At 36.0% G+C, this 13,018-nt stretch overlaps 1 protein-coding gene across 1 annotated transcript in view; it reads left to right on the top strand.

The window, feature by feature from the left end:
• The window catches only part of LOC122815970 (zinc finger protein 808-like), a 336,165-nt gene extending 324,410 nt beyond the window's left edge, over nt 1-11,755 (top strand). Inside the window, exon 4 of the mRNA XM_044088854.1 lies at nt 8,625-11,755. Within this exon, the coding sequence (XP_043944789.1) occupies nt 8,625-10,642 (2,018 nt within the window). The 3' untranslated portion in view covers nt 10,643-11,755. The remainder of the gene's footprint in view (nt 1-8,624) is intronic.
• The last annotated feature ends 1,263 nt before the right edge of the window (nt 11,756-13,018 follow it).

Here is a 13,018-nt window from a genome sequence, read left to right as displayed (position 1 = left end):
AAATTGCATATAAACAAAAAAAGACCACAATGTGCTAAACAGACGCCTCACCAGGTATAAAAGATAATAAAAAACAACCAAAACCAACGAAATGAGTGGAACCCAGGCTATATTCATTAAAACAAGACTTTTTATTGTAAATTTAACACATAAGTGCTTTTGCAGTCAAACTGGCTGCTTCTTCAGATGTATAAAATATTACTAAAGCAAACCAGTTATATAAAACCACCAAGCAAGAATTCAGTTGAGAGCCTGAATACATTTAAAGAGACAGCAATCAATACATGCAGCATAAAAGCATTCACTACTAAAAACATAAAGCTCTATCTCAGAAGTGGGCGTGCTTTCAGTAAAGGTTTAATTGGAACTTTCACTGTAGGAAATGAAAACAATCACCAGATGCTTGTTTGTTTGTTTAGTTGTATATTGCCACTGTTACCTCCTGTATTTGGTTATTAATTGGAACTTTGTCATTCAACCCTAACCCAAAATAAGCCCTCAGCCTAATGATCCACTTACTTTCTAGTTGCTCAGTAGCATTACGTATATCCCCACCTCTTAGACTAACATCAGTTTTACCTTTAACCAAAATACATTTGTAAACATCTACTTTTAAACCAGCAAATACCGCAGGATCCTTACATATGCGATAAAAGAGAGACACTTGATGAGATATAACAGGAGACACTTGTACCAGCAGAACTGTCTTTGTTGAGATTTCATGATGTGACTGACCTACGGCTGGAGGTGGCATAAACCCCTGGTAGCGCAACTGTGCCTTACTTATAAGGTTCTTCTGTACATGACATTGTACTTGCTTTTGACTCCCTTATCACTTGTGGTCATGACATCGCATTACCTAATGCCTTATTTGTAAGGTTGTTATGACCATGACATATGTGGCTGTAACTTTCCTAACCCTTCTGATCATGACACTTATGAGTATCAGATGGGAGTGCTACTACCAGTAGTGACAGCAGAATCTCTAGATTTTAGTGACTGATCAACATGCCTATAAGAAGGCAAAGTGACACCATTTATTATGACAGCAAAAGGACTATAATTTCAGCAGCAGTGTGTCTACATACCAGATGTTCAATTGTTATATATACATACCAGATGTTTAGTTGTTATATATATATATATATATATATATATATATATATATATATATATATATATATATATATATATATATACATACCAGATATTCACTTGTTATATAGTATCTTACAGGGTGTGTGGTTGTCAAACAAATTGTAGTTCATATTTGAAGGTAATTTACATACTACATACAGTTTATGGGAATAGATGTAGTGTGTGTGTGTGGGTGTGTATTTATATGTCTATAGCTGTAAATATTTTCTGATTACATATGCTGAAGAAGAGGGAACTTTTGTCTTTTTATAGATATACGGGCGCAGCACCTTTCAATAAGAAATGAGTCTGTTGAAACCTGACGAAGTCAGTACAACTGATCAAACTGTACAGCATTCCTCATTGTGAGTCTATGCCGGAGTGGGGAATGTGGAATATGCCTTGTCCTCCACTCTAATGCAATCTTGGAGTTGATGTTTGTGTGTGTGTGTGTGTGTGTGTGTGTGTGTGTGTGTGTGTGTGTGTGTGTGTGTGTGTGTGTGTGTGTGTGTATATTTATATATATACATATATATATATATATACATATATATATATATATATATATATATATATATATATATATATATATATATATATGTATGTATAGGTATGCATGCATTTGGTCAGCCGGTGGATGGCCAACCGGAAAATGTTCGAAAGCAGTGCGATGACTTCTCATAATTCCGAATGCAGTTATGTTGAAATGCAAAATATTCTCCCTTTTTGACCCATAGTAGCACTAGCTTAGGTGGTAGAGTGGTCAGAAATTTCAAATTCGGAATTTTTTATGACATTCTGACCATTCGGCACCTTGAAATGTGACATTTACGTTCAGAAAACTGACAGTCAGTGATCGGTACAGCGACCAAATGCATGTATTCCATATATATATATATATATATATATATATATATATATATATATATGGATCCCATTCATTTAGTCGAATTACATTTGGTCGAAAATGAAATATAGCCCCTGCCCCACTACAGAGCGACCCTGTAGTGAGAATATTAAGTAAGGGGTGGTGTGCGGGGCATAGCCCCCCACATTTTGCAAGTAGTTTTTACTGAACATATAAATATATATATATATATTATCTTTTTAATGGATACACCTTCATATAACAGTGCCTACACTACAATTATGTGGGGGGCTATGCCCCCCACCCCCCCCTTACTTAATATTCACACTCCAGGGTCACACTGCAGTGGGGCAGGGGCTATATTTCATTTTTGACCAACTGAAATTCGACCAAATGAGCTTTCAGTGAAATGAGCTTTCAGTGAAGTGTGAGTCGAGCAAATTAAGTAGACTCATATATATATATATATATATATATATATATATATATATATATATATATATATATATATATATATATATATATATATATATATATATGTGTGGGTCTACTATACATTATCAAAATGTCAGAAAGCCGAAACCCATATGGCCGAGATCATATGTTCGACTTTTCAAATTCCGAACATGTAAAAAAAAAAAAAAAAAAAGAAAACTTACCTACACCCCCGAGCACCTCCTACACACCCTGCAATTTAAATATACCCACTCTGAGATTGCACTACAGTGTGGAAGATGGGAATCTTCCCATTCTGCACTATACGGAGATATGTGTTCTGCATGATCGAAATTTCAAAAGTCGATCATATGGTCTCAGCCATATGTGTTTCAGCTTTCTGAAATTTCGATCGTGTGTAGGGGACCCATATATACATATATATATATATATATATATATATATATATATATATATATATATATATGTTTATGTTTTTATATATATATGTATATATATGTTTATGTTTTTATATATATATATATATATATATATATATGTTTATGTTTATATATATATATATATATATATATATATATATATATATATATTTAAAATTATAGGGGTGGGGGTGCCGGGGTATTGCTTCCTCTCCTACAAAACAAACAAAAAAAATAAATAAATAAGAACAAACGCAACGTTTTTTTTTTTAATCCTTTGTAGACTGTTTATTTTTTTGATGAGTAGGAATTGATCATTGTAGGTTCGACTAGTTTACATTTCGATATATGTTTATACTTCCATATATTTTATATGTATATTTATTTATTTAATTGCACACACACACACACACACACACAATATATATATATATATATATATATATATATATATATATATATATATATATATATATATTTATTGGCCTATTTCTAAATTCTGAAGTTTCGAAACGTTGACTTTCTTATGGTCAAGAACATAACATCAAAGTTTTAAAACTTCTAACCATTTAAATGGAGATCGCCATACAGCATTGAATGGTATAGTTACTGTTTTTCTCACTGTACTGCAATCTTGGAATTGATATTTTTAATTAGCAAGGGGTGTGGTGTGATTTTTTTGTTTTATTTATTTATTTATTTTATGGTCTTGCCTATAAGAAAGTCAACATTTTCAAAGTTCGAAATTTAGAAGTCAACCCATATATATATATATATATATATATATATATATATATATATATATATATATATATATATATATATATATATATATATATATATATATATATATATATGAGTTCCCCTTTACAATCCCGAAATACTGAAAGCTCGAATTTCAGTATCTCGGGAGCATAAAGGCAAAAATGTAAAATCTCGAAAGTGCATAAGTGTGAATTCGATAAGCTCAAATTCGTGCTTATACAGTGTAGCAATGGGACGGGAAGTGTTTGGCTGGGATGCTTTATGAAACTGAAGGTAAATGAGTGTATGTGAGTTTTATTGTAAGTTGTGCATGTGGGTTAGGTTAGGGAGGTAGTGTTTATATATGTGTGGTGTGTGTGTGTGTGTGTGTGTGTGTGTGTGTGTGTGTGTGTGTGTGTGTGTGTGTGTGTGTGTGTGTGTGTGTGTGTGTGTGCGCGCGCGCGAGGGAGTGTGGAATGTTTGTGTGTGAGTGATGAATTTCTTAAGTGTTAGTGCGATCTCAGAGTTGGTATAAATAAGTAAGAGGCGTGTGGGGGGGTCAGCCCCGCACATGGGGGTGCAGGGGGGCTTGCCCCCCTGCTTAGATGTAGTGTAGGATTGTGTAGTTAGTGTGTTGTGGGTTGAATGGTGTGCGTGTTTTCTGGTGTATGGTTTGTGAATGTTCGGGATTTCAGTTTTTCATGTTTGTGTGTTTCTGGAGTGTGGGCTGTTCAACTTTATAGTTTCAAGATACTGAAATTCGAGCTTTCACTATCTCTAGATTATAAAGAGGAACTATATATATATAGATTCACTTTATAATCTCAAAATACTGAAATCTCAAATTTCAGTATCTCGAGACTATAAAGCCGAACATTCACCATATTGAAACCCCAAAAGCACTAAATTCAGAATCACAACTTTTAAATATACCCTCCACCACACATACATACACCTTCGTTCCCACACTACAACAAACCAACAAAACACACACAAACACAACAGAAATATATACACCTACCCTACATATAAGCAGGGGGGCAAGCCTCTCATATCCCCGCTGCTTGTATATACTAACTCCGAGGTCACACTAAAAAGACAAAGACACTAAACCCACCACTGCTTACTCTATATTCCCCTTGCACAAACACACACCACATATGTACAAACACCACCACTCTCAACATTTACACACTCACACTCTAACCTACCTACCCTAACCTACACCTAAAACTTCTCAACACACTCACATATACTCATATCCCTACCCAAAACCCTTAAAACAAACAGCACTTACCTAAATATCCACATATATCCACACAAGGGCAGGCAAACCATATCCACAGCACACCGCACGTTGCAAACACAGAAAATCCCACGTACCGCGCCACCACAGCCACAAATTCAGGACTTCAAATTCGATCAAGTGCAGTTTCACTCTACTGCACTTTTGGCACTTTTGTCTCGAGATACTGAAATTCGAGATTTCAGTATCTCGAGATAGTAAAGTGCTTTTATATATATGTATATATATATATATTTATATATATATATATATATTCATACAGACACACACACACCCATATATATATATATATATATATATATATATATATATATATATATATATATATATATAAAATGTATGTAAAAGTAATATATATATATTAACCAAAACCCCCTCAGCTAGACAGAAATTCTTAGAACTACGTAATAGAGTCAAAAAGCTAATAAAACAAGACAAATCCCAATACTACCAGTCTGCCCTAGACTTCTCACAACACAGCCCCAAACAATTCTGGTCCTCCATAAACTCCATCCTCCACCCAGGTAAAGTCAGTACCCCTCCTCCTAACATCCCTCACTCCTCAGAAAATATTGCTACCTCATTCAACACACACTTCACCCAAACCATACTATCACTAGCTAAACAACACAACCCCCCTCCCCTCCAACCCACACCTTCAACTAGTAATCTCCCCACTGCCTTCTCTTTTTTTCCTGTACCTACCTCCAACATAAAAAAACTCTTAACTAAACTTAAACCCACCAAATTAGCAACAGACAGCCTCCCAAGTGAATACCTACAAATCGCAACTGATGCTCTGGCCTAACCAGTATCCATTTTGATTAACCGATCTCTGTCAGAAAGTAACGTTCCCACACTGTGGAAAGTATCACATATAATTCCCCTCCACAAAGGCGGACCCTCCACAGAACTAACCAATTACTGCCCCATAGCTATTCTCTCTCCACTCTCCAAAATGCTAGAGAGATGCATACACTCTCAGGTCTCAGACTACTTCCTTACTAACAACCTCCTTTCCAGTACTCAGCATGGTTTCCGACCAAACCATAGCACCACCACTGCCTTACTCTCCTTTACTAACACTATCCTTCAGCATAAAAACAATGGCTATCTCTCCTCTGCTACTTTCCTAGACCTATCTAAAGCATTTGACATGGTCCCACACAAACAACTTATCTCTGTCCTCAATAACCTATCCTTCTCACAATTGGTCACCAACTGGTTTCAGAGTTACCTGTCTGACTGCCAACAATCCATTGTATGGCAGAATGACATATCTCCCCAACTACCTGTCTCCATAGGGGTTCCCCAAGGATCCATCCTTGGACCCCTACTCTTCTCTGTTTACACCAATAATCTAGCCTCTGCCACCAAACATGGCACACTCATACGCAGATGACTCGACCATCATCTGCTCAGCCCAGTCCCTACCAAAACTGCAAAAAGTCTCACAGGAAGCCTTTTCCTCTGTTGAAACATGGTTATCCGATGCCCGATTAATACTCAACCCAAACAAAACTAAACTACTCATCTTCCAACCCACCAAACATACTCAAAACAACTCTCACTTTAACATCACTTCAAAAGACAACACCACTATATACCCAACTGAACACACCAAATTGCTAGGAGTGGAAATAGACAATAAACTAAAATTTGACATTCACATATCCATGACTATAAAAAACGTCCACAAAAAACTAGGAGCGTTATACAGAAATAAGCAATTTCTTACCAAAGCAGCAAAGATTTCAATAGCAAATTCCCACCTTATCTCCACCCTACTTTATGCCTCTCCAATATATACCAACCTAAGGCAATGTGATCTAAACAAGCTAGAGACCTGCTACAACAAAATCGCCAAATTCGCCACAAGGGCATCCTACCATAGTCACCACTGTCTCTCACTTGCTGAACTGGGCTGGCTTGAACTCCTTCACCTCCTTCAGTGGTATCAACTCTCACTTGCCCACAAACTAGTAAACTATCCACTAAATGTCCCATCCCTGCAGAATCTACTCCAACCCTATCGCACCACCAGACCACTAAAATCCAGCAGCAAAAATCACTTGCAGATCACTAAAGCCAATAACTGCTGGTGAAGCACTATTCTCTTGCAACATACCCAAATTATGGAACTCACTCCCACCCAGAATTACCTCCATACCATCATGCACCCACTTCAAAACTTTACTAAAAGCGCAACTAAAAACATGCTGGCTATGCCCTTGCAACTCCCACTCTATCATCACCCACCCCATCCAACCACTACCTTTCTTTCCACTCCACTAACTACCTTGATTATAGCAAGCTCAGATGCTCATAAGCTAGTACTTATTATACAGCACAAACTTCTTCTTCTTGTAACATTTGTTAACGTCTGGTATGCACTTCATAGATAAAGATTCTAGTTGTCTACTGATGTATTATGTTCATCATCTGTAAATATGTTGTAAGTAATTGCTATGTAAATTGTTAATCACTATGTAATCCAATGTAAATACTGTCTGTTTATTTTAACTGTGGAGCTTTTCTCCCCGAGCCTCTGCTGAAAATGGACCTACGTCCAGTCGGACACTCCCGGTCAACAAATTTAAATAAACAAATAAATAAATAAATATATAAAATGTATGTAAAAGTAATATATATATATATATATATATATATATATATATATATATATATATATATATATAATGTATGTAAAAGTAGTGAGTTGCAATAATGTGCTGAGTGTCATTTAAGTAGTAATTAACTGTAAGCCTCACCTGCTTGTCATCTGGTTCTGCCTTCTGCATTTATTGCCATGTTGGTAAATGTTAACAGTCTCATCCAGGCTGGGTTCTGTATGTCTTTTTGTTGTACCTGTGGTGTAGGTCTAATTAGCACTGAAATAATGCTTTGCACACATTACAGAAGGCATTTCTTCACCTTTTGTTTCTATGGCTATAGTTACATCTAAAGATAAACTGTAACATTGCTGGCTAAAAAAACATCGTCTTGCTCCCATTGTTTAAATGGCTATTACATCGTCTCTTGCCTGGTCATCAAGAAACCTGTTTTCCTCTAATGATGTCTTAACAAAAATAATTTCATTCTAAGTGGAGAATTTTTTTTTTGTGAATTCCTTACCTCCACCATGTGTTTATGAATCAAAATATCTTTTTAAAAACTTATAAATTCTGATTATCTTCTTGTTTGTCAAATCCAGATTAATCTTTAACAATTGTTTACAGTTGTCATAGTTCCTTATGTATTTATTTCATGTTCTGTGCAATGATATATTAAAAACTATGAGGGTGTGGGAGGGGATATATGGTGAAATACTTTTTAAATACGAGGGAAGTATCCAGTGATGGGGCTGCCAAAAGAGTGACAGGAAGTACATTAGAGATTTCAGGCATGTGTTTGGCAGAGTCACAGAATTCTGAAGTAAGTACAAACCTGTGTGTTGAGGAATTGGGTTTTGAGGACTGCGCATATTCCTTTGGCACACTAAGTTGGCAAAGGGTTTGTTTTTTTTTAAATGGGAGACGTTTCACGAGTAGTACATCTTTTAGCTTAAACGGGTAAAAAAATAGCTATGAAGGCGTTTTGTACATAGCTTACACTGTAACCATTATGTAAATGGAAACAATTCTGTGCTGAAAACTGTTGCATTCTGGTAAAAGATCATTAACTGTCTGTTTAGTTTGCAGGAGCACCTATTGCTGTGGGAGTCCCCCTCAGACGATTTTGCAGAAGAACCATTTGAATTATGAATGCATCAACAACTTTACAGGTCTGATGTCTTCTTCAAGACCTGAGTTAATTCATACTGGAAATGAACTTCATAAACACTTGGATTATGACAGTTTTGGGCAGCAGAATGAACTAAATATGCATCTTCCAATTCATGAGATGGAGAAATACAGAAGTAGTGATGGTAAAAGTTTCATAATTCCCTTTAGTTTTGTAGCATCCTGTCAGACCAGTACCACAGGCAGAAACACAAATGAAGTCCAAACCCAGAGCATCATAAAAGTACCCCAAACATTTGAAATAATTGGAGAGGAAAATGAAAAGAAAGATGGTGAGGCAGTACAAGAAGTCTCTATGGGAGCACAAAACTGTAAGAGTGCAACATGTCATCAGAGTTGCACACCAAGCGATCACCTTGCTGACCAAGAGAAAATTGATACTCGGGACAAGTCAGATCCATGTGATGGTACTTCTGAATGCAAGTCATATAATGAAGCCCAGAGTGGGAAGAAGCAGTATAAATGTTTAACATGTGAGAAGAGTTTTAATAAGAAGAACCAACTCACATGTCATGAGAAAGTCCACATTGGGGAGAGGCCGTATATGTGTACAATATGTGGCAAGATTTTTCAGTGGAAGTGCTACCTCACATACCATGAGAGAACCCACACTAAACAGAAACCATACACGTGTCTGACCTGTGGAAAGAGTTTCAGAAGCAAGTATTATCTCCCATACCATGAGAAAACCCACAGTGGGGTGAAACCATATAAATGTGCTGTATGTGGCCAGAGATTTAACCATAAAAATGGTCTTGCATACCATAAAGTAACTCACACAGGTGAAAAGCCATATAAATGTGAAATCTGTGATAAGAGTTTTATGACAAAGCATTGCCTTGCATACCATGAGAAAACGCATACTGGGGAAGTGTCTTATAAATTTGCAGAATGTGCTGAGAGTTTGCCTTGGAACAGTGATGTCATATTTGATGAAAGTGCCCATGCTGGGGAGAAGATGTATAACTATGCAGCACAAGACAAGAGTCGTATTAAAAAGAGACGACTCGTGTACTGTGAGAGAATCCACACTGGAAAGAAGCCGTATAAATGTGCAGCTTGTGGTAAGAGTTTTCAGTGGAAGAGGCAACAAATATACCATGAGAAAACACACACTGAGCACAAGCCATTTAAATGTACAATATGTGGAAAGGGTTTTAGCAACAAGTACTATCTTCCATACCATGCAAAAATCCACACAAGGACGAAGTCATATAAACGTGCCACACCAGACCAGAGTTTTAGGAAGAGGAGGAGGTATTTCCTATACTGTTATAAAAACCATAATGTGGTAAAGCCATATACATGTCCCACGTGTGGCAAGAGTTTTATAAGCAAGAGTTACTTTAGATACCATTGCAAAAGTCATATTAGGGAGCTGTATAAATGCCCCACATGTGGCAAGAGTTTTAAGAACAAGAGGTACTTTAGATTCCATTGTAAAAACCACAGAGAGAAGCTGTATAAATGTGCCATATGTGAAAAGAGTTTTATGAACAAGAGTTATCTCTCATCCCATTATAAATCTCATACTGGGGTGGAGGCATATAAATGTAGTGTGTGTGATAAGAGTTTTATTTGGAAATCTCTCCTTATATCCCATAGTAAAATGCACATTAGAGAAAAGCCATATAAATGCGCCACTTGTGGCGAGAGTTTTATTTGGAGAAGTCAGCTCAAGTACCATAAAAAGAAGCATACAAGGGAGAGGCCGTACAAATGTGAAATGTGTGGCAGGAGTTTTAGGACACAAAATCAGCTCATCTTCCATGGCAAGTCTCATATTGAAAAGAAGACATATGAATGTGGCTCTTGCGACAAGACTTTTCGAAACAAGTACGACCTCAGAAAGCATGAGGAAAAGCATGCAAACGCACTCGTGGCAAAGATCCGAGAAGAACAAAACTGATCTTCACGAACTTTTAAATACACCATGACTGTGGAACGGGGGCCTTTGCTATCAATGTATTAAAATTGTAAACATTTGGTAAAATTGGAAAAAAGAAACCTTAGCAATCAGGTCTTTTCTTGTCATGGTATTAAAATCTTATTCCTGCCGCAGCATTAAAACCCTAAGTCTGGGGGAGTATAAAGGACGAGAAGACAAAATAAAATAAGTAGTATGAGCGTGACAGAAAATGTACATTGAAGCAAGATGTTATCCCATGAGCAAAGCCCCAGTACTAATGTGCAAGACTTTTAAAAAGAAGTGCTGCACTTCACATGCTGAGGAACAGTGCCACTACCCTACTGTTGTTCTGACTTGCCCACAACCCATTAAGCTGCTTGCTTAATAGACAAAGCTTTGAATACAGCCTGAATTTAGGAAATAAAAATGCTCTCTTGAATTAATCTCCTCTCGTATTTGTAGATGATCGAAAACTGTAGAACCTACCTGAAAAAAAAATTAACTGCATCTACATGTTATTAAAAGCTTCTCAGATGGTGTAAATAAGATTTTGGCCTTAATAAATGTTTGAAAACAGCATTTAGAGCAAGAAGTTTGTAATATGAAAATGTCAGTAATGGAGAAGAATGTGTTATAGCAGTGTTGGTGGCACAACAGGTTATGCACTTGCTTTTCGTGCTGAAAGACCAGAAGGTTATGGGTTCTATTCCCACTCAGGTGATATGGCACTAATGCAATCAACTAAGGATAAATAAACTGCCTCCTTTGTATTGTGTGATACAGAACAGTCATTGTATCTATCAGGCTGTAAGATGCACAGATCTTTGTGAAACTGACTGTGTGCTTAGGTCATTTGTTTTGAGACTACATAAAATACCAACTGGCATCCTCTGAGTTATACTAAAAGTTCAAAAACTGGGAAGAAAATAAATCTGAGATAACCTCCATTCTCAGATAAATAGCAAACTCTTTAGAAGGAGCAAATGTGAAAGTCAGAAATTTATAAGGAACGTGTAATAAGAAAGAAGTTCTTAAAAAAGCTAAGACAGAATCTAGTACTTATGCCTTGAGGAAAAAAAGAAAACTGGAAAGCCCGCTGTTATATCTCTCAACTGTACAGATTTTTGCAAAATGTCCAGATTTTTGATAAAATTGTGTTTTTGGCAAATCATTACCAAATCATTGAAGACTGAAATCCAAAAATAATGACAGACATTTGACATTCAGAATTCATACCCTTCAGAAAATTCATGCTAATGCAAAACCTGCTATTCTACTAACTTTCTAAGTTTGTAAAAGCAATATTTAAAAATTTTCCCTATTTTTGGTCCTTTGTCCCCCCATTGTTTATGGCTTTGTCCAAATTTTTGCTCAAAGAGGTTGAGAGGTATGCTTACAGTTCTACTGGAAAATATATGGGCAATTTAGAACAACCTAGGACTGATAAAGCTCTGAGGTACAAATGGTTACCAGAAGGTGAACTTAAACTGAAAGATGAAATTCTGACAATGTCTGCACAAGGCACTCTCATATCTGTGAAACTGTTTGAAATAACTGAAGAAAAAGTTACACTTATGGAAAACTACAGATTCTGCAGTACAGAACTGGAAACAGTTGCTCATCATGTTACTTGATGAGACAGACTTATGGCAAGAGATCTGTTGTCCGAGTAACACAGCAACATAGGAAAGGTTTGACATTGGGAAATGCACGAGTATTACAGAATACAAGTAGTCAAGAAGCAGTGGAAACCTGAACCACAAAAAATGACTGCAATGAAGTAAAGTTCATGTGAGTTTATGCAGTAAAATTTTAAGAAAAACTTAAAAACTGAATAATATGGCTGTAGAAAAATGTAAGTAGCATTAAGAAAAGTAAGAAAGAAAATCCTATGAAATCAAGGATCATCTTTTACTAAATAAAGCCATAAGAGAGGGCTGCAAAAAAAGGGTAAGAACCCCAAAACTCCACATATGGATTACAAAAGGCATAGTATTCCCCATTCTTAGATTACAGAATGCTTTATATATCTATCTCTATATATATATATATATATATATATATATATATATACGTGTATATATATATATATATATATATATATATATATATATGTATATATATATATATATATATATTTATATGTCAAATACACTTTGAATTGCAATGTTGTGTTGAAATGCCAACATCCTAATCCAAATGATTTGCCCCAGTATTTTATATAATTTTCCTGGATTGATACAACACAGGGCATGACTAATATTCAGGAATCATGGGTATTTTTACAACAATTTTCAGTCTGTTGATGCTCATACAGAGAAGACTGCCATCAGGTAACAATCTATGATGTGTGCCTACATACTAGTTTTTTTGGGG

This window comes from Protopterus annectens, chromosome 11.part0 (genome assembly GCF_019279795.1).
Source record: "Protopterus annectens isolate FY-2018-M chromosome 11.part0, PAN1.0, whole genome shotgun sequence".
Lineage (NCBI taxonomy): Eukaryota > Metazoa > Chordata > Ceratodontiformes > Protopteridae > Protopterus > Protopterus annectens.
The sequence above is the reverse complement of the archived record's forward strand: the minus strand, read 5'-3'. Positions and strand labels throughout refer to the sequence as shown.